The following is a 26,926-nucleotide window of genomic DNA, read 5'->3' on the forward strand; positions in this document are numbered from 1 at the left end:
TTCACCGAATAACGAAAGTTCCACCCTAATGCGGGGTTCGAGATAACTGGGTTCAAACGAGGCGTGCTCGGTTTTGTACACTCGTCAATGTATATGTTGAGCTCTTGGTGAAATCGCGAATCTCGCATTGCACCTTTGCGTACTTCGTGATTAGTTTAATGGTTGCAGCGTAATTAGGTCTTCCGTTCATTTTGAAATTTGAAAGGGTTCGAGGGGATGGCGAATCGAACTTTTTGGATATTTCATACTTGACAAGTAAATTATCCAAGTTCAATGGTCTCGGTTGAATATTCATTTATAACAGCTTCTGCAGGTTCGGGCAAACGAACGAGCCGATAAAAAGTCTCTTATCAGTTGAAGGTAACGGATTAGGAATAATGAACTTTTTAAACGAGTAACTGCAGCGGTCCGCTCCTTAAGGCGAGACCGTGCTGAGAATAATCTCTACAACAAAATGAGGGAAGTGTATAATGAAATTAGAAAATTTGACAAGACGTCTCAAAGTTTCGCGAACAATTTTCGCAGCGACGTTCCTCGCATAGTTTTAAAAATTATGCAGCCAGACGTAAAGGCGACGGATTGTAATTACAAAAATAATTGTAATAATAAACGGAATAATAGTCATAATAATAGTAATAAAGTATGCCGATCGCTCTGGAGGTGTCGGGTGGGAATATTAAAAATGACGTCACGTCAAAGCGGGGAGGGCCGGGAGTTCGAGTAAGGACCGAATATTAATATCCGAAGTTAATATTCTTTCCCCAAACCCCTGTGATACTTCGTGGCGATAACGTTTCGAAGAGAGTCGATGGAAGCTCGAACAATGCGACAAATGCGACGGGGAGGGCGAAGAATTCCGGAATCTGCTACAATGGCTCTAATCAATACGAATTCCCTCTTGTCTCCGAGACATTTGTCTTTGGCGTAAGTGTGACTCGGGGCAACGGTATTGTTTTAATCGATCGTAGAATTACCTATATTGGCACGCAGACCAAACTCAAATACAACTAGCTCGTGCTGCACTTCAAGACTCATTACATATGCATGGACGTTATGCGGACTGTACATGTGGGCATATCTGTATGCCACAATTACGCTCTAATGTATATTGACTATTCGCCATGCTTCGCTAACATTCGTACGATTATCGGCCACGAATTGAGCTTCGAAGAATTCGTGAAATTACTGGCCGTTCATAATTATGTGTTTTCCCCATTCCGTATGTTTTTCTATACCGTTTAAGAACACGATTTGCGGAAGAATAAATCAACGCTGTAACGCAAGAGGTGCCTTATGTCCGGAATTTCGATTACGAATAGAGAAAAAAAAAAAAAAAAACGTTTCAAGCAATTCGCTGTTACGCTAACGCGTCGCGAGTTTTATAGATCGAATTTGTGAAATCTACGCCACAATTAATATTCGCCTGAATTTGCGCATAATCGATGCAAAACCGTTAAACATGTATATTTAATGCAAATGTATGCAAAATAGGTATGATTTATTTCGACTAAACCATTGATTTTGTGGTCAGGATGTCTCGGCATATGCTCACTAGACACGATTATTTGCTTGCTGCCTTTATTTGAATTTCACCTTTAATTTCGACGAGAGTATTTTATGAACGGGGAGATTATTTTTGATGGAAGTGAAAGAAAAAACTAAATAGAAGAAGAAGTAAACAGTTCAACGATCAAATAAACACAGCTGAAACGGTGAATTGAAAATTTGATAACGTTTCAAATACCCGCACGCAGCATGCATCCGAGAATTTCTTCCAGTTCTTTTATAAGGCATATTAAACGGTGAATTGGATAAAAAAAAAATAAAAAGAGGAGGAAGAATGGTTCTTTATGCCCTTCGACACGGTCCACTTAGGATTTATATAATAGTAAATGTGTATAGAAGAATACAAAATCAAGGCAGATAGATGAAAATATATTAAAAAAAAAGCAGAACGAAAACGTGAGACTTAAAGTAAAACTTTTAACGAATAGAGGACGGTAAAGATACACAAACCGAGAAAAAGAGAAAAAGATTCATATGAAAGAAATATCGGTGTATTGCAGACACATTATAGACGCATTAGCTGAATAAAAATAAACTGTTATATCTGCATTTGAACCAATACTTCTCTATAGTGTGTCAAATTGTAAAAGGATTTCTCGATTCCTTATTGCCCTGGGTACTTTTGCCCGAACAGCTGTAGAGGCAATAATATTGGCAGGTGTCGAGAACAGTTTTTAGATATAGTTCATACAAATCGTAAGCGTCGACTGTTGAAATGTTGAAGAACCGTTTTACCATCGGCTTTTAAATCCACGAATGGGTAATTTCAATTCTAGAGCATGACGGATAGAGAGAAAAGAAGAGAACAATTTTTCTTCCACGCGTCATTTGGGCGAAATTTTCAATTGTCATTTTTTAATTCATTGCGTAATAACTTCCGGTTTTGACTATCCAGTTATACAGTTTTAATTCAATGTACGCTGAAGATAAAGTTAGAAGGAACATACGAAGGTAGGTACTAATCTTAACAATTCTGTGAGGTACAGTGCCGTGCGATTATTTGTATTATAACAGCTGGGCATTACTTTAAAGAATTTTATTCATTAGTTACAATAGTTTCGAATCTGTGTAGCCTCAATTTTGTACAAGCAGCGTGTCTATCAACGGAAGATGCGGCGTGAAAAAGCAGATATTATGCAAATTGAACAATGTTACATACCAATTCGAGAACGAGATTATGTTCGCGGATTATTACCGACGTTAATTTTGCCGACTCATTCAACTGAATAGTCATTTTAAGCGGGATGTGCGCTGGAAAATGAAATTAAAGTTGGGTGCACTTCAAGATATCCCACTTGAAGATACACGAGATTCGAAGCAACTTTATACGCGCCAACTACTACTGCCTACCTATATAACCAAACTGACCTCACATGCAACTTTTCACCTTTATAAGTATTTCCCGTAAAACTTGTTCCTGCGACTATCGTCTGACAGAAATGTATATCACAAAGTTTTCGTACGTGTACTACCGCAAAGCGTGAGTCGTACATACACTTAGAATTAGATGGCTGATAAGTTTGAAAGGTGTGCAAAACTCGAAAGCTCACTTTTTATGAATCACACAAAGATATACCCGACCAATTCAATGCGCCGAGAAACTCAGTTTTATTGAGTATTTTCACGTTTCAGAATTTTTCAAAATGCTTATAACCTTCCCCTTCCAAGACAGAGGTATAATTTGAAAAAATAAATCTTAATAACTGAAGCGAAACTCTGTTGACTTGAAAAAGGTATGAGCTACGAACTTCGACAGTATGCAATTTCTATTTTCATTCGTTTCGTTCCAGTTATAAAAAAAAGGATTTCAAAAAGGAGTAGCAATGATATTTTCTTTTTAACGGCGTTACATTTTTATGTCAGAGTTACGTTTCGAACACGAAGAAGCGCTACGTCTTCTTTAAATGGGGAAACACGATGAGTCGGCTTTGTCATCTCTCAGAAATATTCGATACACGAAATTTGCCGTGGTAAGAAGTAACGACGGAGTAGAAAAAAAGAATAAAAGGAACAAAGACCGCAAAATTTTTGTAAATCAAGATAACAAATACGGTTTGCATAAGTTACTAAAAGATATCGATCGTTTGAAGGACTTGATAAAATGCTTACATGCTCTGCTGCGAAGGTCCCAGATTTTGAGAGTCCTGTCATAGCTTCCTGTGACGACTTTGGACGGTTCGCCAAGAAATTTAGCAGCCATAACTTTGTTGCAATGGCCAGTGAGGGTGTGCTGGAACAAAAACCAAGTCGTTGCTTATTGGCCAATCTGCAGTGATGAACGAAACCTGGAAGAGTATAACTGAAGTGGTTGGGTAGATGGTGTGTAAAATTGAATAACATAAAGTTTGTTTTTAGGGTTTTTTATCGGAAGCAAGAGAACTCGAGCGACGAGAGAATTTCGCGACTCGGAGGACTTTTATAATGGGCTTGTCCGATCCCAATGTTTTTTTAGGACAAGTGAGCCTTGTGTCAAGCAAGCCGGACCACGCAAAGTCCTGTGAAAAATTGCGAGGATACAGCCAAATATTGCGCACGTCATGTTCCGTGCCAAGTATCTCCGGGCGTTAAGTATACAGTTTGAAAATTTAACACCGGATTCCGGTGCGCGAAAGCTTTCGTCGCGGCTTTATACGCGGCTCGCTTAGGTGCAATACAAAAACAAGTAACGCTGGTAAGTTTCTCACTTCTGTGTGTATACGCACACGAGACACTTATTATATCAACTTAGTACATCATGCACTTTATAACTCCAGCCTGTATGCGATACAATTTGCTATCTTCCCTGGGGGACGAGGCCGCGCGGAGGACAGGAAAAGAGAACCGTAAGAAAGAACGAATGAAGCCGTACTTCGAGCGGTGTATATAATCACGTAATGTTTTGCAATCGTTAAAATATCATTCGCGATCGTGTTGAATTTAAATCCACTTTGGAGCCAACTTACCGTGATCGTAAGAAAAATTAACCGTGCATGTGGTGTTACGGGAAATGTCGAATCTACACTTTCTACATGCCAGTGATAACCATTATTGATGGTTAATTGTGCGCGTCTGGCTCCCTCGCCCCGATGATTCCGTCCAAGAATTGCTCGTTTTTATAAATTACAGACATCAAGATTGCAGGAAGTGAGAGAATCATAACTGGTGATATTTAATATCTTATTAAATGAGAGTACCCTTTGCCATGGGTAATAACCTAGACTGGTCTTTTCTCATTCCTTTGAATTCTTCTCGACTTTTATATTCAAATCAATAATATCATCTTGAATGCATCTATAAGACCAGGAGCAGTTTTACCCGTTGGAAATGTGGGCGTTGGTAATATTTAACTTGTTGATATAAGCACATGAAGCAACGGAGGCACGATACTATATGCACACACGTGTGATTCGTTGCGTTGTTCAAGGCAATTAAGCGTAAGCGTTGATCAGATCTCAACCCGGAAATACAATGGTTACTTTCGCACACAATGTGAAAGAAATAACGAAAATAAGAAAATCAAATCCCCATCCTTATTACCGATTCGGAAAATGATGAGAGGATCACTCAATACTGTAGTTTGGAGATCATAGGTGGTAGAGGGTCAGAGTAAACAAGTTAGCGGACCCGTTTTGTCAACAGAAAATAACGTCAGAGGCAAAAAGATATCCAGTTTGATTTACCGGATCCGCGAATGGTCAGACGATATTTGAAGCATTGGGCATCGCCACAGTAGGGAATCAAGCACCAACCTGATCCTGACAATCTCTCAACGTTGGCGGTAGTTGAAGTAATCTGTTGGCTCACTCGGTTGAGTCAACCCCCCCGCATGCCGTATAGGTACTCAACTCTCGGGGAGGGCGATCCTAAGTAAACAAAAAAGTAGCTCGAACCCCTACCGGAACTATAAATATTGTTCGTCATCGGCGGCAGGACCCGACGTCGCTGTCATGTGCGTGCAGGTTCATCAAGATGTTTATGAGTGCCAGCGAGAGCAATTTGCGCATGATTTGACAGGCACGAGCCCTTTCGGGATACGTTGTGATGGGTGGGATTTAACGAGCACGAAAGAGGGAGAAACGGCTGTCTCACATTTTTACACTCGTCATCCCGATGAAAGAGTTCCGATGGCCTTATGACCGCTAATTGCAGGGAGCGTACCGTCTAGGGTCGGAAAAGCGCAGTCAGCAGGATGTACCATTTGCCGAAAAAGCTTTATGCTCCTTGCAACTGGAGATCTCTCATACCTTCGCGTTCTATCTTGTTCATCTGCAGCTATCGTTAGGAGAACATCACGCTAACATCATAGGTATCGGTTTTCCATTAATAACGTCTGCCGCACTCTTCAACACTCTGTAGCAGAGCGCGTCCTCCAGGCTCCCGGCCATTTGCTGATGAATAGACCAAGATCTACCAACAAGTGGCCGATCGGGACGTTATCAACGTCCTACATCCCTCCGCACCGAGTACATCGCGCGACGTGCATCATGCACATCCGTGGCTCAATTCTAGTTGAATTTTGCAAGCCGAGAACTCGGGTAGGGAATATTCTTCGGGCTTTTCAACTACACCTCAACTAAACGGTGGGTAAAGGTAAACCGGTATTTAGCCTGTCGCAGGGTCTCCGTCGGTGTGGCAGCGACATTGAATGCGGTATTTTCGTTCTTTGAAAACCTTGTCAACACCGTAAAGCCGGCACATTATCTGCGAGGTGACGAAGCTCTGTAAAAAGTTCCGGCCACATTTTGAAAAGAGGTTAATTACATCTCATCCACGCTTTTCCGTTTTCTTTTCTTCCTAATGAGAGCGTTTTAGCGACGGAAATGTATCGTTTTTCTGCACGCATCGGTAGATTTTCTCAAACGCAATCTTCTATGCATCTTACACGCCACGAAAGCCTCGGCGATAGGGAAACTTAGAGTAGCGCGTGTAAATTATCAAGTGCATTCATGCTACCGTATTGAAAGTTATTGTACCATCCTGACTTATGTGTGGGATATGTATATGGCACCAAAAGCGTCTCTGCCTGGTCGGTAAAGTGCGTTGAAAACGTTATATCTACCTGCGTAATAAACTGGAGATGGTATCAAAAGGTGCTCTCACAACTTGAAAGCAGCACGTATTTTCCAGAAAATGGGTACACAACTTTTCAAAGCCTCGTTGAGCAACACGTATAATAACGCGGGTTTCAAAGCATGTTTCAGATGATCCTGTACAGAGAAATACGGCTTATGATGTCGTGGTGAAAATGACAAGTTGTGAAGCGCTGGACGTGGCAATTCCCGTGTTTATTTAACCTTCGTCTTCAAAATTTTCAGACTACTTGCAAAACGAGCTTTCACTCCTGCAATGATATTCCCTTCCAGCCGCCGCAGCACATGTTTCAGCGGAAGAAAAAGTTCGCGCACATTATCAGCGGCGGAAGTTTACCAGAGCACATCATTCACGATTTAGCTGAGCGACACGAGAAAACTTTGATCATCTCGTCGTTGGGTCTGGTTGGAGGAACCGCGTCTTTCTATCGCCGAAAAACTATCCATCCGTGTCATTCCGCCCTCCCCCCCTAATGACCTTTACGATATTTTCTCCGTGTTATCAATTATTACCAGCTACACTGTAGGAATTGGGCATTTCCAATTTACGATTAGTCCCCGTCGCGTCGAGGGTGGAGGCCTCGGGTTAGACTGGAAAGTTGGTTTCAGAGCAGGAAAATACGCTCCTCTGGTTCTCTACAAGCGTCGGAAGAGTCGAATCGTTTTCTGCTGAACCGTCGATTGTTATTATAGTTCGACAGTCCGTGTACAGGTATACGGGAACAGTAGACAAAATCGAGTTCTAAAATTCAGGTTCTATTCGCGCCGGCACTTTTTCCCCAGCAATTCGCATGCGGTTTGCTTTCTTCGTGACAAATGGGTCAAACGAGTCTAGCGGTGCAGCGCAGTCGGCGCGGCGGGTCGAGAGGGCAAGGTAAATACTTACTACCAGGTTTTGCTTCGGATATACATATTTCCTAGAGAATCATCGCGTCTGGGCTCTGCTCGGCAACTTATGATCCCGAGTATACGAGCGAACTAGTTTGCTGATTCAACAGATACGCGTTACACCAACCACCCTCTTGGAGTCGGTATTATCTGGGATGCCGCAAACTTTACAGTGTGCAACGTGTTCCGACACGCGGAGCGATGCTTTGGCGTTGTAAAACACAACAATCTCGCTGGAAGAGCGGTGTACGTATTGTATTCCGGTAAATATACCCGCTCGATGCACGCAAGTCAACCTTATACGTACCGTACAAACCGCGTGTATACGTCGGTGAAGAAATCAACGAGCAGCCTGGGATATTCGAGGATAGCGTTGCACATCCATCGAATATTACGCTGTGGTCTTTTCATGACCTTTTACGAATTATCAAACGACCCGAAGAGGATCCCGACGATTTCCGTATGCCTGGTTACTCACTTTCCGCTCGCGGAAGAGGATTCACCTGCTGAATAAGGCGAATCTGCACCGCCGGCACATCCTCATATACCTACCGTAACAACGCCGGGGGAATCGTATAAGAAGTGCACCAGAAGATTTGCATTTTCCGCGCCATTGGATAGAAGAACGGGGGGACTGTAATTTGGCGGCGTACGCGGATTACATCCTAGCGGGTAATCAGACACCCCGGCAACCTGCAACCTTACATACAGTACCTGGTACACCAGATAACCGCCGACGACGCGTCGTCGACTTTGCACCCGCCTGCGCTGGCTGAATCAGCGACCCTCCGCGACTATTCGGCTTCGTACCTGCACGGTGCGGCATGTAGCACTGGATGAATCGGACAGGGAGTCAGCCACTGCCGAGACGATGCCAGTAGCACCTACCTTTTAGACCGTATACCCACGCTTCACAGCTTGATATTTTTCCTAATTATTAAGATCCCTGCACACCTAGCTACCAGCGGCACTTCCTCCCGGTGCTTCTGCAGGTATGCCGAGCCGAGGAGGGTGGCGGTTCCACCGAGCCGGGTGAACCGAGGCAGCAGCGGTTATTTAGTAGGAGATGTGGGAGCTTACTACTGCAACAGTTGGGGAGGGAGGAAGAGAACTCGGTGCATCTTTTCCACCGCGGACTGCATTGAGAGAGGCCCGCGGGACGGTGAGGTAGGCCGTCGGAGGAGAACTGCGATAGAGAGAGAGAGAGAGAGCGAGAGAGAGGGAGGAGGGAGACACGGAGGCAGGCAGGAGTAGTCGCTGTGCACGGTGGAATGAGGGTCGATGACCGCGGTGCGACTCCTCTGCCGACGCTCTTCCACGGCCTTGGCGATTCAATGCCCGCACCAGATAACTCCCCTTCTAGATAATAGATTATTTCATACGTGTAACTAGTTGCCGTGGTGGCAGACGATGCGCAACGGAGCCCTCTACGCAACATTACCTATACTGGTTATACAACGCTGACTAGAATAATATTTTGTCGTCCCATCTTCAGAAAGCGGGAAATGAATTTTTCTTCACCTCTTTAATGCGTCGTTCGAAACGAATGGGGCAATTTCCGCATGCGAGATTTTACGCGTGTCGCACGTTCGCAACCGCGAGTCACCTTTCGTGCAGCCTCTCCGCGCGGCGATATGAATGAGCCGCGAATATCTTCAATTTCGTCCGATTGTCCGTGCAGTGGGGTGATTATCGTTTGCCATGAGAAAGTCGCGAGGCCAACGGCGGGAGGGGGAGATGATACTTGAGGTTGCATAGCCGAGTACTGTCGAGGCGACTTAACGACACATCGAGGCATATGCTTTGCTTTGCTTTATTATCACTCCCTCGTAAGTCGCGCCATCAAAGGTTGTGATTTTGCGAGAGCGATCCTCTCCTCTCCATATTTATTTACCCGCAACGCATCCCGCGGGCCGACGCAGCGTGCGTTCGCGTAACTTTCTGCTGTAACACACTTATTCAACGGATGAAATTGTTTCATAGTCGAGCTGCGTAAGAAGCCCGTATTACGTACATGCGTGCAAAATAATATCGACGCATCGGTGAACCAGGAAGCGTTCACGTACCTACGTAATACCTTTGCGGCAGCACTTGCGCGTACATATACAGACAATTTTCAGACGTTAGGCGAAACCAATTATACACTTTTCACCGCAGACTCCGGACTCTCCGTTACCGTAAATCGTTATCCTCAAGTATCTCGCTTCGCGGCCGAAGGTCGTTCTCCAAGTTTAGACCCGCTACGGCTTCACTGACCTGTGCGGTTTGGCCCACTGCCCGTTTTATTCGTACCTAACTATACGCGCGTATACATGCAATCCGATTTTAGCGGGGGTGAAATTTATATTTTTCTGTCATTCCGACTCTTTCTGTTTAATTTTTTACGCAACGACGTCTCGGAAGATTCGTTTCGTGGATTAGGAAAGGTCGAACGGACGACGACGAGATGACCACGCGACCATATTCGTCCGCCGAACACGAGAACAGACGCGTCTTGGGTTCAGGTACAAGAAATAACATGATTGCAATTACACTTTCATCTCGGAGGTGAGATGCGGTTAATTTTTTACCCGTTACGTAAGACGACGCGGTATCGTTGCACCTGCAGCTCGCTGGCGGAAAGAGAATCCTTGCTCCATTGCTCCAGGCCAACACGCTGGACCTCTGGTTATAAATACTTACAAAGCTGGCTTGTTTTCTGACTAATATTAAATGCAGCATAACTGCTATAACCGCTTTACAAGATAATGGCCCGTAACCTTATAACATTGTTAAGTAAACGAGGATGTAACTAAGTCACGTATAACTTCGCATCTGCATGCAGGTGAATATATACATAGCTGAGTGGATTTATCAGGTATATCAGGAACACCGTACATAGTACAAAAACCCGACCGCGTCATCTCCATAAAGTGCTAATTTCTTAACGTCTACCTATGTGTCAGTTTCTTGTTTCCCGCAACGGTCACGCCACTTTGCCGAAATCATCAATGCCGTTCCCGTGCAACGGGCGTAGCGATTCACCGCGTTCAAGTCTCCTTGTATCGATAAATTCCCGGATCGGGCGAGGATGGAGTAGGGAAATTCCCGATATTAAGAGAGTGTAAGCAATTTGCGGAGGAAGCGGGCGCGTGGAGTCCTGCGAAAAAGCTGCAGTCCGACTACTACCGAACGGGCTTACGGCAGCGAGAGACTACATTACTCGAACGTACCGTACCCTGCCCAAATACAATCGTTGGAGAAGAAACGGGAAGCGACTCGAGCGGTGCCGGTGATGCATATGCATGTGGGTTACGCGCGTAGGTAGACCACATCGATCAATTCCGGAGTGCACGTTATCACGTTGTCAATGTCTGCACGGCGGTAGGTGCCCGTTACACTAGATGTAATTTGTCCTTCCAAACAACCTGTGAAGGATCGTTATGGCAAGGGAGACGTCACACCGAAACGAACGACTCTAGCCGGGGTAAACCGCCAGTGTCTGCTCGACCACACGTGGTTGGGTACGTGTGGGTTGTATCCGTGTATGGTTAGGGCGATGGGAGCCGAGGGAGTCAGTCGCACGTAGGTCCCCACCGTCGAGAGCTCATATAGGCACGGACGTCGCGACGTCGCGTCGCCGCGTTAATCTAATTAGAATATCGCATTCAAGTCTTGTTGCCTGAGCTAACTGCGAGAAACTCGATTAGTGAAAAAGCAGTGTGTGAATTCTCTGATAACGGGTTTCATGCCCAGCAGGAACCGGTTGATCTTATCAGGAGATTTGAATCAATGTGGAACGCATAATTTGCCATATGATACTCGCAAGTTCCAGAGGACGCATCCCTCTCACGGTGCTTTTTCTTCCCTTTGTCCATCTCTCTACATCTTGTTCGTTCCTTTTCTCTCGATTGCTTCAACGCGAATAACCGCGCGGATGATCGATGAGAAAACTCGCGGCACACACGTAGGTGGTACACGTGTATTCGCGAGGAGCCGGGACCACCACCGGATGGATGTGCGCCGCCGTTTCCACCGGGTATCACGATATCCTCGTGTCACCGGGTATGTAATTCTGGATGCAGGAACGTGGAATGGGTAATTGTATGTGCAGAAGAAACCGGAGGGGCGCGTTGATTCTCACTATTCGGAATTAAGGTTAACGGTCGATCGGCGTGTCCTACACAGGCTTGGAGGAGGACGTGCGCCTTCACAAAGGAAGGTTTCCGGGATGATGACGATAATACCCGGTGTACCTACCTCGAGGAGAGACTTGGCTATTTTCAACCGGGAGAAACGTTTCGTATTCGTTAAATACCACGTTTGGCTTAATATACGGCCGTTCATGAGTACGGCCGAGGATTTTGTAACCGTTCTCACGTGTTGGTTTAACCGGTGTGTGCAGGCCAGACTTGGTTTGGCAATGTGTGATGCGTATATACTAATTATACCGCTTAATAACGTATGGCTGGATTCTCTTTTCGTTACGCAGGAAGTTTCTAATTAAACGGCTAGAATGTAGCACAGTTAAGTCAAGATCTGCGCGGTTACCAGATTTTTATTTATATACCGGTTGGACTTGCGTATACGGCGCGGCGTTTCATGCCTTACGCTACGCGACGCGAATAAGTAAATTTCAAGTAAGTTTTTTCTCACCTTTTCAACGTTATACTCTTTTATTCCGTCAACTAACCTATTTCAGCCACGGCTGGTATTACGCGTTTCTCGGAAGACGTAATCGACACAAGCGTTACACGTATAAGTATCAAAAATTGTGGGCGTATAAGTTCAAGTTTAAGAAACTGCTACGCTGGTGTAGCTTGGCTACCGCCGCTGAAACGGTAGACACTCAACAGACCGGGCAGAGGATAATTGAATTTCAATTATATACGTGTCTCGTTATCTTAATAAGTACGTATTATGTGAACGTGTGACTTATGGGGGACAACCGAACAACTTAATGAATGGCTTCGCGGCGTCGGACGGTTCACTTACCATTTATTAGCGATAGATGCCTTTCGACGCATCGTGACAAAAACCAGATATCGCCCTAGTCTCAGCTTATACTTTTCACATCTCAATTTCTACAGAGGAAGGCGACGACTGTTTCACCATAAAAAAGCGGTACAATTAACGTTTAATTGTTCTCCTTTTTCTACACTTCGAAAATGAACTTGCTGCTGCGGGTGATAAACCGTTTCTTCCTTTGACAATATCCAATAGAAAATCTATTTATTCTCCTTTCGATCACCGCTTGTGAGAAAAAATGATTCAAAATCTTTACGATCAACATCTACACGTGACAAACAAACAAATATTAAAGCACGCAGCATCATTATAATAAATTTCTATTATCAGTTGATTGAAATCTAGGCATTATCAGCTGGGAGTCGGAATATACGAGTAATCAATATTACATGTACGCAAATTGTGGTCGTTGACATTTAGATTACAATCAGTACTAAAAATATCGCTAGTCCGACACATTGCGTACGCATAATGCACGTACACATGGTGCAGAATTATATATAGTATAAATGGTAGTTGTTGAAATGGATTACTCTCGATTTGACGAGCACCGAGTACTCTTTATATCTCACAAATAACTACATGTTTCTCTTTTAATGATTTAGTAAGTATGTATTAAATTGTATATTTTCCCGACTGCACTGCAGTGCGAAAACATATTTGGCACGTAACTAACATCGGAAATGGTCTAGCGATGCTGCCGTTCGATATACAGTTCAACGAGCTCGTTACGCGACAAGAACACTAAAGGGTGATAACAAAAATTTTCAATCAACAACGATCTCATATTTCATCTGTAAAAATCAACGGTATTCATACGGCATAACCTTGTTGCGAAAAACTATTCATCGTTTCAACTTATCTATAAAACAGTAGTTAAATAATACGTAAAGTTGAAGTCGGTGCAGACCGGATTTACTTTGAATTGTAAATTTAGCAGTGGAAATCTTTCCGGGCGAGGTAGGAAATATTTTCATAATGAAAGTAGTATTGAAAATGAAAGTAATATTGAATTTGAATTTAAGGTACTTGCAGGTACTATTCTCGAGGGGTTTCGAGCAATAGAGCAGCTTATACTAACTGGCAACCAGTTGTTTCTTCGGCAAAAAATTCAACGTAAAATAAGGGGTTAAAAATTTTTAACTCCAACCCTGTAGGATAATAGGACTCGCTGCATTCCGCGAACAAAAACTTACAAATTCCTTACATGTCTGCCCCGAAACTTTACACCACCATGACACCCACACTCGCACAGGCGTATGTATATTCAGTTTTTTAATTTATATGCATGAATTTCCCTCCCTCGGCAAGCAGTGCCGGGTATCGCAACACCTGTTTACTGCAGTAAAAAAAATCCAGGACATCGAGGCAAAAAGGCTGCAAGGTAAAAGCTCGGTTACCGCAGTATGAAAAAGCCCGCGTAAACACAAAGTAGCAGTAGGTGCACGTTTACAGATTGCACGGTGAGGTCGGTTTATGCCTGGGTTTTTCATTATTAAGATTCAAAAAGTGGGTAATCGCAGGATTGAATTTTTCACGCTTCGCGGTACGAAGAGCCTCGAAACTTGAAAGCGAGATTGGGTGGAAAATGCGTGCGAGGGATGCGTATAGGCGATATCGGTTGCAGGAGACGGCGTCGCGGAGAGGTCCTGGAGGTGTCTGGTTACCATACGTAGACAATATACGCAACATTGTGTGTTCGATCCGCGTTCCTGCATGTTCGCGATTCGAGTTGGCCGAGCGCGCGGCATCGCCTCGTCCGTGACCGATTGTTCCCGCGAAAAACGACGGGCTGTGAGACCAAGACGTGATGAATAGCTTTTTGGAATCAATCTGTGTAAGAAGTAACGGGTACCGCGGTTCCAAGGCATGCCTGTAATTATTTCCACCAGAATTCACGATTGGGTGAAAAAAAATGCATCCACCACGTGTCACGTAGTCTGCTTGTCCGACGACGGGAATTGCTGGATGATAAAAGATGGATGAATAAAATAAGAAAGGCCCCATACCATAAGTCGTGACATTTCGGCAGGGGCCGATAATCAAGTTTTTTGTTATATGGAGTACCTGATACATTCTTTACGGCGCGATTCTCACTGAAATAATAAGAAGATAAACGAACGAGACGCGCGGGACCCCGACGTGTGAGTCTCGCAAGCGGCACGCACGTGCACGTGAGGAATAGACCATACGTTGCGTAAGGATCTATTGACGATAGAGCTGAGGAAATGGAGAAGAAAAAGAGGAGAAACTATCATCGGATCTTTTGATGCGCTCGTGTATAACCGGCATGGGTATATATATATGTATACATGTACATTGTACAGGTATATTGTTCCGTGAAAGATGCGATTGATGTTATGCCATAACGATTCGATTAACGAGATTTCGGCGCCTGTCTTCTCGCACAAAAAGGAAATTAACCGTCCCGGCGTACGTCCAATTTTTTCAGCAGTCGCAACACAACGGCGCTTAATTTCAATTTCAAATCATGTACGCGTGCCGATTTCGATATTCTTTGTACTCGCGGACCTAGTTCGTTTTTATTTTTATTCGCAACACACATACCTTTCATTTGTTACCTACTTTGACACGGGTCGCCGCAACTTTTCGGAACTCGTATCATATACATACCTACCCTGTACCGGTATCAATTTATGCCAACGTTCAGGTACGTATGACTGCGATTTACGCGAAGTAAGAAAAAGAAATTCACTCTGTTTCGAAGTCGTCGCGGCTGCTCGGATTTCTCAAAAGCCTTTCGCTGCGTTGAACCGGTTGCAGGATCCCGGTAAACGTTCTGGGATAGAGAAGAGATGAACAGTAGTGAGAAGATGTGAAAAATTTGGTAAAAAAATAGAAGACCGTTTGATTTAATTTCGAAATATTAAATCGGGACGAAGAATTTACTCACGAGGAGCAATTAGGTTCACACATACGTACACACGTGCTTCCATCCAGAGCGTTTTAACGTTTGAGCAATTGGACATTCCACCTGCCAGCGGCAGCCAGGCAGATCCCCCCACCTGGTGCAGAGGCAGGAAAAGTGGACGCACGCCTTGGGATCGTCGCATTTCTGTGTTGGTTGTGGCCGTGAACGGCACCTCAAGTCCAAGGGCAAGGCGAGCTCCTCCAGTGAGACATTTCTCGGCCCGATTGATAGCGATTCCGAAGGAAGTTCAAGTCATCTTTCAGGTAGGTGAAGCAAACTGGCCACTAATTTCTGCGTACCTACGTCAACTTGCATCCGTCGAAAGGCGAAATTTCGAACGATTCGTTGATACGGAATTATCACCGGTCTCTAAGTTTGCGATGCGATGTTTTCGGATTACCTTTGATAATTGAAACGATATCGGGAGGAAGGGACTCACCCTCAAGGATAAGACTCGGCGTGTGATCTTCGCGCTTCGAAATCCTAATGGATTTAGAGTTTGCTTTAATTTTTGTACCACTCGAGGAAAATTAGAGAAGGAAAGAAAAAACCCCCGCGGGTTGGATTGAATTTTCATTCTGCACCGGGAAGCGAACTTTCAACGTTGTTGATCTAACGAACTATCGGCGAAGATCTCGGTTCGGAAATTGTTACCTACACGTATCCAGGAATGGTAACGGTGCCAGGTCGTCGACTTTTAATCGAACGTCGTCACTCTTCGTTCGTGGCATTGCGGTGTACGGTTATATAATTTTCTAAGTTACGGGAATATCAAACCGGGCCACCCTGGAGCGAGGCGAAATGTGTTTCGCGAGAGAGTTCGTTGCCTGCAGAAACGTCGCGTTACCGCGACGACGACGGTACAACGAGTGTAGGAAAATTGACTAAGCGGCGAGAAATGAAAGAAACAACCCGCGAACCTAAATCCTTTCAAAACCCGGGAACGAAAGCCTGAGCCGTATTCCCGGGGCGCGTTGTCTTTTAATCTACCTTTTTAACGTCACGTAACCGGAATTAGCATAAATTCACAGTGCGGAACTTCGGGCTACGACCCCGAGGCGCAATGCGCTCGTTTTCCTGTCCGCGAAAGAAAGAGAACGAGCTAAATCCTCGCCTAGAGTGCAGCCTCAAGAGGGTTATTACGCCTATCTAAAGGCTCGTTATGGCGGGTGTCGGTTTGGGTTTCCCATAGTGCGAGCGGCGTGTATCGCGCAGCTGCCTTTGATACCGCGTAGGAATTTAGCTAGGGTAACCAAAGGTAACGCTGATAAGAACCAGCGTCGAGTGGGTATACAGAGCGTTGTTTCCGCTCTTGAATCATTGTTTGCAAAAGGTTAACAGAACGCCCCGCGTGTATACGTGCGGCGGTACCCAAGTCGCGATCGTCGAGCCGCCAAACGTCTCGAGAGCCCTAAAAATCTTCCGAGTTATTTGTACGCGCGGAGAATCATAGGAGAGCTTTTGTGCTCGCTGGTGCTTCACGGTATGCTTTTCGTGGCGTTATACCGACATATTGTAAGTAACAGCGTTTACTTATTACTCGTTAATTACGACGAGTCCTCAGAGGTTGGAAAAATTAAATGAAAATCCGCGCCGCGAGGCGGAATGCGGCTCGAAACGCGTACCCGTGCCAAATTATAGCTGCGGCAATTTTGACAAGTGGTTTTACTTTAATTTGTGAAATTTCCGCAACACTGCTGAGAAACCGTCCGCCTCATCGCCTGTCAACTTCAGCGAGCTTACGCGTACCTACAGCGCGTTGAAGACTGGTGTTTGACGAGAAAAAAAGCACGGGGAAAAAAAAAAAAATCAAAGAACCCCTCCGACAGAATTAGAAAGCTCGACGAGATTTCGGACTAATTTATACGGGCAAAACGAAACGAAGATCCGCCCGAAAGCAATCAAATTCCGCAGCCGTTTCGTTGGTTGTTTATTTGCAAATGAGAGTAATATCCGAGGAGATATTCCGACAACCGTTTCAACCAATTAGGGACCACCCTCGGGGAAAGAGTGCCGCCACCACAAACCACATGTCTCAGCTCTTGATTTGAATTACAGTCCCTGGAGAGAGAGATTCGAATCACCTCGCCTGGGATTACGAGGCGATCAGAGATTATACGCTCTCAATCTAGTAATCCAGTAATCCAGTGCACATCGCGCACGCCGATTACGTGTGTATGTCTATGCGCGTGCATGCCTAGCTTCGACTTCGTGCAGCGTGCGTTGAGAATTTGAGATTATCATTCGGAGGAGAGCTACGATCGAGAAATTGCTATCCCCTAACCGAAATATAGTTATTATCATATTCGCTACTCGAACGCGAGCCGTGCGCATTCAAATTCGAAGGAACGGTGAACAACGAGTTTGGCTTACCGAACCCGGAGTCCAAGGTTCTGCGGCAGCGCGTTCGCCCGATAGAAGGATTTCGTGATAATGAACAACCCGCTGATCGTAGGGCCTATCGTAATTATTTTATATTGGCAACGGATTCACGGTCCGTAGGTATTATATCTATATTGCTCGCAGCCTGCTAGAGAATTCTAATTATTCGGTTGGTCTCGGTGCACACCCATTGTTGCTTCGATTACGCTCCGGCTATGATTATAATTCAATCGTCTCAATCTCGGCAGGCTCGACCGCTAATTAGCGAGTTGTTGCAACTAGAATATACTGTAGAAGACGCAGGGCGAGCTGGACACATCCGGAGATGGTCAATTTTCTAAGCACGCGCTCCTTAAATTTCTGCAGTAAATAAAAATAACCGCGTAATTACCAAACGGTTATACGTATACGTGTACTTGTTCTATTCTATCCTCTAATCGGAAATAAATTAAATTTTTTATTATTCCTGTAGTAAGCCGGAATTTTAAAACTGGGTAGTTAATAACGTGTCTTTTGAATAAATATTTATACTGCATTTCGACTGTCTCGCGATGAGCCGTCTCTTCATATTCGAAGTCGGAATAATCATTGCCTGTACAATTAAGTATTATCCACTTCTTTTCCACTTCTGCTACGAACAAAAGTCATTCAGATTCAAATTTCGGAATGTCTCACTGTGATAATTCGAGCCTAATGAGCATAAAAAATTCAGTTAAAAGATCTCCTGTTGTATCCAGACATTATGCCAATGCTTACAGAGACGCGAAACCGATTCCGTACACAAACTGCTTTTACTTTTGCCAGTTATGAGACACTGAGCAAATACTGCCGCGACGTGTCAAGTCGCGAGTGAAATGCCATCGCGAAATACCCTCGAGACGTTTTCGTAGATAATTGGAAAGAAAAAAAGATACATGCATAAACAAACAAACGGCGTGAACGTGATCGTAAAAAATCGAGTCGACTCGCGACGCGATCGTGATTTATGAGAGTTTTATCGCCACGTGGCCAGAAGCAAGGTTGGTTCATTCGACCCAACTTCCGGCTGCATTCGGCTACGTCGTCGATGTCAACCAGCTGCACCAAGGGGATAAAAACTCACGGATAACGACACCCACACTCGTCTCGAGGCGAGCGAGTCCTCGTCTATCACCGTGGCTGCAGCAATTCCGCAGAAACGTATACATATAAGGTACAATAACCGCAGCCTTATCCGTGAAAAGCGTGCCCACAACGTCGGAACGGACAGACGTTGCTGGTATGTAGAAGAGAGACTGACGGACGTGACGTCGTGGTGTATATGTATACCTCGGGAGTATATAAAAATATTCGTTCGCCTTGGGAGGAAAATTGCGCTGCTCGAAAGGCACGGGATAAAGTTTTAAGTGGCGCTTGCCTTCCTCTGGTGGGGTACCGTTACTCCGATCCCGCGGCGGGGCCCCGTCGTGACGTTTCCCATCTCCGTTTCTCCGCCATTTCTCTCTCTCTCTCTCTCTCTCTCTTATTATCTTCGTTGCGCGGGGGACACAATTGCTAACCGGCTCATCGTACCGCTTTGGGCAAAGTGTGACGTGGTCTAAAGAGCGTCGGCACTGTTCGAACTCTTGGAGTCTGGTCTCCGGTGTTGAGAGGGACCGCGGTTGCGCCTTGTCCGGTAATTTCGGACGCGCTAATGCGTGGATAACAAGCCAACAATGACCCGACCCCGGCTTGCACAATCTCGTTACGTCGTCCGTATACCTTGTATTCCGAATGATTTGCTTTATTTCTCGGGGGCACGCGAGCAGCGAGAACCGCGTCATACGGATGAGAGTCCGAGTCTGCGCCGCGTGGGTGCGCCTATTAAACATTCGCCCATTAAGCTCATACCTAACCGACGCGACGCTCGGCTATCCCGGTGACGTTTAAACGGATGTAGCGGCAATTACGTTACAGTCAGCTCACGTCGACTTCGGCCGACACCGACACTCGGCCGCGGGCTGAAAGGTTATCCAGAAAAATTGGACATATTTCATCGGCGATCAATTGAGCCGTTGGAGGGGAACGAGAGAGCGAGAGAGAAGTAGAGGGATCGTGAAAAACGGGACGCGGGATCGAATCGGGTGGGGAGAGAATAATCCGATCGGTTGTGCGTGACCGCGTGCGGCATTAAACGCGCCGAGTGGAGGAAGAAAAACGATGGAAAATAAAAAATAAAAATACAAAAAAAAAAAAAAATAGGTAAAAATTGTTCAAACTAAAAACTGCGCGAGCCGTAGAACTATATATAATATATATGTCGTACAGTTCTTTCTCGAGAACCGCTTGACTCGACCGCAGACTATCAACGGGCGCGTTATAATCAATGAAATGTTGCGAATGCCGGCGTCAGAGCCCTGCATAGAAAGAGACACACACACACACACACGCATTATAATAACACGCGACGTCCGCGTCGCAAATATCCTGCGGCCTTTCGCGCGAACGAGCAGTTATGTCTAGTAGGTAGTTCACACGTTTCCTTCGCAGCGAAATCCCCCGGCGTGTTATACATACTCACACACATTATACACACATTCGCAACCGCGATGAAACAACAGGGACAGCCGTGTATTCGGGGGCGATGGGAATTCCTTCGCATAACGAAAAAGAAGGCGTTCTTCCCGATGCACCCGATGACGATAGCTTATCCGACAATGCACGTGCGCTATCTTTCTCTCTTTCCGGGTTAGGAAATATCGGAGCATTGGATAAGGGGAATCGCTCACACTAATCGCCAGTTTACCTGCGCGGTTCGCACATCGACACTGACGCGCGTTCATATACCTACACGCGGTGCATCGGGAAGCGCGACTCTCGTTAAAGGGAGGTAAAACGGGACCGCCCACAGAAACGCGGTCAGGCCCAAAGGGGGGGCCCCGCGACCCAGATGATGCGTGCCGAGGGGCCCGCCGGTGGGAATAAAGCGATCGGCGGGTCGGTCGGTCAGCCGAACAAGAATGAGCGAAGATCGGGGCGCAATTACGTGCCGCATGACCATCTTCGTGGCGATTCCTCTGCAGTCGGTGGAGGCATGAGGCTCGACGTGCGCTGCGTTGCGTCGCGTTGCGGTGCGTTATACCGTTAGTAAGACGTCGTTGCATACACACACGCGCAAACACAGCTCGGATCTTTGGTTGCATACCGAAAGTGGCGGTGCTTCGGTTGCCACTAAAATCATGGGGATTTTACACTGCCCGTATATACCTACACACACACACACACACACACACACACACATATGTTTATGTATATTGTATGTACATAGTGTATCATGTGTAACGCGGCGGGTTCGCGTTCCGTCAGCACCGCGTTACGCTTGCAATTTTAACTCTTCTCGGCCTCGGCAGTAAACGACAGCCTGTCCTCCACTCTTCCCCCGCCCTTGTACGACTTCCACTCAACGTCCATATGCACTCTTCCGCGTATACTTATTACCTTTTCTCGCGTGCGGATTCCTGCACCGTCCACTATTGTTTTAATGTATCCTTTGCTACGTTTCTAGAGCTCTCTTACTCGTCCGACTTCATCATCTCCCGGTGCTTTGCCGGGAAATCGGCAATCCGGCAACGTAAACGCAAATTACACGATCGTACCGTCGGTAGTATTTAGTTTCTTTTACCTCATTATATCGCGAATATACGGCCTTCTATTTCACAGGTCAAGTTTAATAGAGACGTTTCAGGAAGAGTATGCAGCTAAGGCGAACGCAAAATTCACTAGCAGCGTTACACCTCGGAACGAACGATGAGAAAGCCAAATCGTCTGCCACGAAAGCGCAGAGTGTTTATTTATGTAATTCGAAGGGGTCTCTTGATTGTGGAGGAATTTTCTTTTCTTTTTACCGCCTATTCTTCTCTGACGCAACCGAATTAATTTTTCACGGCACTTATAACTAATGTACGGTTGGTACTGTGTTTTATATCGCACTTCTGAAATGCATAGAATATGTACTCTGGTTACAATAAAACTTGCAGTGAACTCGAAATACGACCTCGCCTTGAAACAGCCTTTGGATGCTGAAAAACTTTAAAGAAATTTGACATCGAGAAGAAATAAGCTTTAAGGCTGGTACGACGAATGAAAGAGAGTAGGGCTTAAGGTATTTTTTAAATCAATTTCAACTTTCTTCCTCGAGCAAAACTGGGCAGCTCACCTTTTTCCTCGATTAAACATATAAATCAAGTTATATCATTCGAGAACACTGCCAGCGGTGGAAAAACTCCTCGGCAGGTTCGGAGCGCAGCTCTTGTTCCCCGACACGCATCCTTTGTCCCGCACTTGACTGATTACCAAAAATGTGCCCGGTCACTTGACTCGACGTCAAGCAGCGCTGCGCCATCGATTCCCTCACGGCGTGCACGGTGACAAAGTGACGGACAAGCCAGACTGGCAGGGTGGGCACACAGAGTCCCGGAGAGACAATCGCCCGGTCGAAAGCACTTTCGAAGGCGCTTTCGGTGAACTTTGCGCGTTCCACGCACGCACGTCTAGGACCCACGCGAAGGACGAGCGCGTAATTAGTTCGGCGGGTGCGACGGAAGCGGATCACAGAGGCCGTTTCGGAAGCACCGCACGGACTGGAGAGAAGGAGAGTATACGAGGTGAGAGGCGCCCTCGACTATCAAAACTTTGTTTTTCATCGTGCCTAGTCGAGTTTACCACTCGATGTACCGCTTTGTGCCGATCAAACGAGGCTTGCCGTTTGGCGCCTTCGAAGTCCCGCGAAGACTACGAGGAACTCGGCGCCACCCTCTCCCTCTCTTTTTCAAACCCACGCGATTTTCCCTGTGCGTTATTTCGTTTTGTTTGTTTGTTCGTTTCCCATTTTTTTCTCCCTCTCGTACCATTTCTCCCGGCGGCACCTACACCCCGGTCTTTTTTGTCGAAAATAAAATATTATATGTACCCGCTCGGGTGCTTTCTGCACCCAGGAAAACTCTGCGGTGACCCGAACCGACCAACTCCTGGAACAAGAATTGGCTAGCCCGTTTCCTAGCTCCTTATCGTTTGCTCCAAGGCACCCGCGTTCTTTCACCAATGTGTATCTTCACCCACCAGAAAGACTACTCTCAGTAGGGGGGGGGTTACAACCCCCGCTGACACTGTTATAACCCAGTCGGAAAGCCTGGATGCAGGCCTTGCAGACGTCGTCAGTCGCCACCCAGCGGATTTATCCTAGAATAACAAGTCAAGTGCAGGTGGCTTTTTGCCTAAAAGAAACCGTGCAAGTTTGTTTCATAAAGTTGTGCTTGGGTCTTGCTGGTAACTATTGCCAAAGAAGAAGGGTACCGCGTTCATAATCTCTCACCGCGATACTTTTCCGCAATGGGAACCCACTCGATAAAAGTTCACTAGGTTACACTTGCGCTCAAGTTCAACTTACACCGAAGTCCTCTGAACAATGAAAGGTGGCTTGAATTCGCAATCGAAGATGACGAAAAATGTGACAAAGCGGAGAGTATGGTTCCCTCTTTTGAATGACGCGTTCGAGTGCACGTGTCAGAAGTTAGTCGATCGCGTCGTCGGGGCGTGCAAGGTCTTACCTACGTAGAGGGAGGGAACGTACTTCATCTTGGTATAAATAGGGGAAGTCGGATGCCGGGAATTGTTACGCAGCCTTTGCCTTTGCCTTTGCGGTCCCAGAACTTGGTTAGTTCTCGGTTGCTTCTCGTTGTAAGCTTAGCTGCTTGGTAACGCTCGGCAAAGTAACGCGTCCCGCACACCGCCGAAGTTGAATAGGTCGGTTGAATGGGTTGGGTAGGTATACGTCTACTTATCCGCAAGTATGTATACGTAGGCAGGCAGGGTTGCTTTCCTACAGCGAGCCACTCATGCCGGCTTCCGTCCAGGCCGAGTCCTACAATCGGCGATTTACGGGTCAAGGTGAACCAGGAAGCTCGGGATCAGGCTAACGCGCCCGTGGAAGCCGGTGATTTTATAAATACACGTGGGCACGGGTCAGCCGACGCAACGTTTAATTACGTGAGTGCGGTAAGCTCGTTAGGGTTAGGCTTAGGTAAAACATTCAGGTCTGAATACCGCCGCGTAGCTTTTTCCCCGCATGCGTTGCGCCTAATCATTCAGGGAATCTGTTCGCTCCGCGTTGCGCCGATCGCTCCTTCTGTAGAAAATTGTCGGGTAGGTAGGCAGCTCGACTTAGCTCATCGCTGTACGATTAGCACGCACTTCGAACGGTCGTTATTTTCCGCAGGTATCGACTACCGTTAGAGGGAATTGAATAAAACACATGTCCGCGTGATTCGACAGGATTTAGTTGTTTCTCTTCTTTGTTTTTTTAAGAGGGGGGGATTTTTTTCGGTTTTTCCAATTTCAAGAAATTCGGGCCCCGACTCGGCTGCGTCGTGTGGATCGGTAAAAGGGGCACAAGAAGGCGTATCGGAAGCACGCCGCTGCGAGCATACGTGTCGTCAAAGAATGCTGCGGTCTTTACAGGTTGAAAATCAGGAGAACCGTTGCCCGGCTCGATCGAAGAGAGGCTTCGGCGAAGCGAGGTGCTGCTGCTGTTGCTTCTGCCTGTCGTACGAAACCCACACAGCTTCGGGGTATTCGTGACTCGTTGAGTCACGTTTCGTCCCACATATCAACGACGCATAACTGTACAAAGTACTTTTGCCTGGCTAATTTCATTCGAGTCGCGCATAGCAATGCGCGTTCGCCTGGCCTTAATCCACGAATTATTATTCGGGCACAGATTTTACGAGTGCATTATTATCCTACCACCAGCCCCTTATACCTTCTCACTAAGCGCTTCCCGTACCCTCGCGTAAGTGATGCCTCTTAATTGTTACAATAGCGAGTCTTAAGCTCGAGGACCGTTGCACCGGCTCGCGATTCTTCGAGCAAACAAACGGTGCGCGACCGGATTACAGTTCTCCTTTTTCAGAGTCTGTACACCGCTTCCCAGCTCCGTTCGTTCGCAAAGTTACTTCCCGATTCGTTTGTATTATCCTACTATTCCAGAAGAACAAACCTGCCTGCCGTTGCTATTGCTGCTGACGCTGTTATTCTGTAGCGTACAGCATATAATGAACTTGCATTCGTTCCTCAAAGTTCCGTCGAAAGAGTATGAACCCTACGCCTCATTATGACGAAGGGGAATTTCTCAAGCACGCGTATTTCTTGAAATTAAATGTCATTTCTTTTCCTTTCTTTTTTCTTTTCTGTTTTTTTCGTTTTAATTACCGCGGTTTTGTTACGGCGAAACTTTTCAATTTCATATAATATTAGTTAAAAGTCAGAAACTCCGGAGAGGTCGCCCTTTCTTAATTAGATGCAGCCAAAGTAAAGGGGCTTGTCGTAAGTCACGGTCCGTAGCATTTCTCGAAAATCTTTGAAATTTACTTGCGGTGTTACAGAATCACGACCATTTCGTACCTACTCAACGATGCTACGAAGGTTTAATCGTATCGCAATTTACCGAATCGTGAATCATTTCACCACGTAAATTCAATATTTTACACACGTAGCTTGTTCCTTTTTTCTCAATCGGTACACATTTATGGCAATTACAATACAATACAATACAAGTCGATAAAGTGTAGTAAAGAATCCGCTGACATTACTATTTTTGTTTCACATTCTATCAGTGAGCATTCAGCGAACGACGATATTCACGATGTTTCTCTGACTCTCCGCACGTATGCTCGAACAATTGAGTAGACAACAACGGACCCGTGAATGGTCTAAGAATTACGGACCGATCGTTAGAATGATTCGAAACTGCTCGGATGCGAAAACATTGCATAAACTTTTCTTCGCACTTGCAGCCTCGAGGGGCGAGGAATATGAAGAGGAAATATTGCTCCGTCCGGGTAACAGCTAGGCGCATAAAAGAGAGCTAGACGGGTGACCTGGAAATTCCGTTTCCTCGGGTGAGCACAAAACAACTAAATTGGCATATCGACTCGATGCATCGGAAACTTGCGCGATTCGATTACTTGACGCGGTGGATTTGCTTTCCGTCGAAAGATTTTCCGTACTTCGAACTTCGTCTAGTTTCGTTCTTTGTTGCGCATACCTACGTATACCAGGTCCAATCAAAAGTGTGTAAAGGGAAGTTTTACCTGCCTCTCGTCTTTTCATCGGCAAGGCATTAAAGAGTTTTCTCGGTGGAGCGAATGGTCGTAGAGCTGTACGGTGTTCCGGGATAGGTAATTTACGAGTTTGCACACGGAGTGACGCGGAAAGAGAAGTGATCCGATACGCTGCAATAACTTGTCTCGGTAATTACGTAATTTGTTTACCGGAAGCGCGCGGGGGGGACGAAACGTTGTACGGCGATGTTTGCCGACGCGAAAAGAAAGGAATACGTCAATATCACGCATACAACCGAGCGCTTCCCTCTGAACCGATGAGGCAAAACTTTTCCCGCAAACGCGTCATCGTTACACTCGATTCGAAAATCTTTTACCGAAACATTTTACTCTCCTCCCCCTTCATATATGCTCGCCCCTCGCGTTTGTATTGTATGCCTTTGAATTAACTTCCAAACAAATATTTGCGCCTCGATTATCGCAAGAGATCCTCGCTCGGCTTTAACAAGGTAAGCCAGCGATAATTAAGTTTTCATGGTTCCCAGCACGTGCTCAGCGAAATGAGCTCAGCGCCACACGCCTCTTTACGTGCGTGTGCGTGTGTGCACATTTATGCGCCTATGTCCACCTTTATGCACCTACGTCGGCCTTTAATACGCGCGTATCTGTGATTATCGTTATCATTCGCGTGTCAACACCTTTTTTACCGAAGGAAACTATTATGCATGTAAAATGGGCCGATTCTTTTCTAACTCTTTCCGTTTTTTCGGAAATGCAGGTGTACACGTAATTCCTGGAGAGAACTAAGACGCCTTATAAGGTTCGACGACCTGGCTGAGTGTCGTTTCAATTTGTAAGCCTTGTATAAAGGCTACTCGGTACCAGTAAGAGGCCCAAGGGAACGAACGTGTACACGAGTATAGAAGATTACTGATATTTCGTCACTTCAATTTCGTGTACGGGCTGCACGCAGCGACAGATACGAGTTTTTATTCAATTGCTCTAAT

The 26,926-nt window shown here is 45.8% G+C and overlaps 2 protein-coding genes across 10 annotated transcripts in view; one reads left to right on the plus strand and one right to left on the minus strand.

Moving 5' to 3' along the window:
- LOC124177330 (autophagy-related protein 16-1) overlaps window positions 1-26,926 on the minus strand; it is a 237,098-nt gene that overhangs the window by 11,167 nt on the left and 199,005 nt on the right. For all 9 annotated transcript variants that reach the window (XM_046559623.1, XM_046559622.1, XM_046559620.1 and 6 more), the window contains one exon: window positions 3,676-3,796. In XM_046559623.1, the coding sequence (XP_046415579.1) occupies window positions 3,676-3,796 (121 nt within the window). The remainder of the gene's footprint in view (window positions 1-3,675; window positions 3,797-26,926) is intronic.
- Window positions 15,590-26,926, plus strand: part of LOC124177329 — a 93,376-nt gene continuing 82,039 nt past the window's right edge. Inside the window, exon 1 of the mRNA XM_046559616.1 lies at window positions 15,590-15,725. The gene's annotated coding sequence lies outside the window, so the exon portion shown is untranslated. The remainder of the gene's footprint in view (window positions 15,726-26,926) is intronic.

The sequence above is a fragment of the Neodiprion fabricii genome, chromosome 3 (genome assembly GCF_021155785.1).
Source record: "Neodiprion fabricii isolate iyNeoFabr1 chromosome 3, iyNeoFabr1.1, whole genome shotgun sequence".
NCBI lineage: Eukaryota > Metazoa > Arthropoda > Insecta > Hymenoptera > Diprionidae > Neodiprion > Neodiprion fabricii.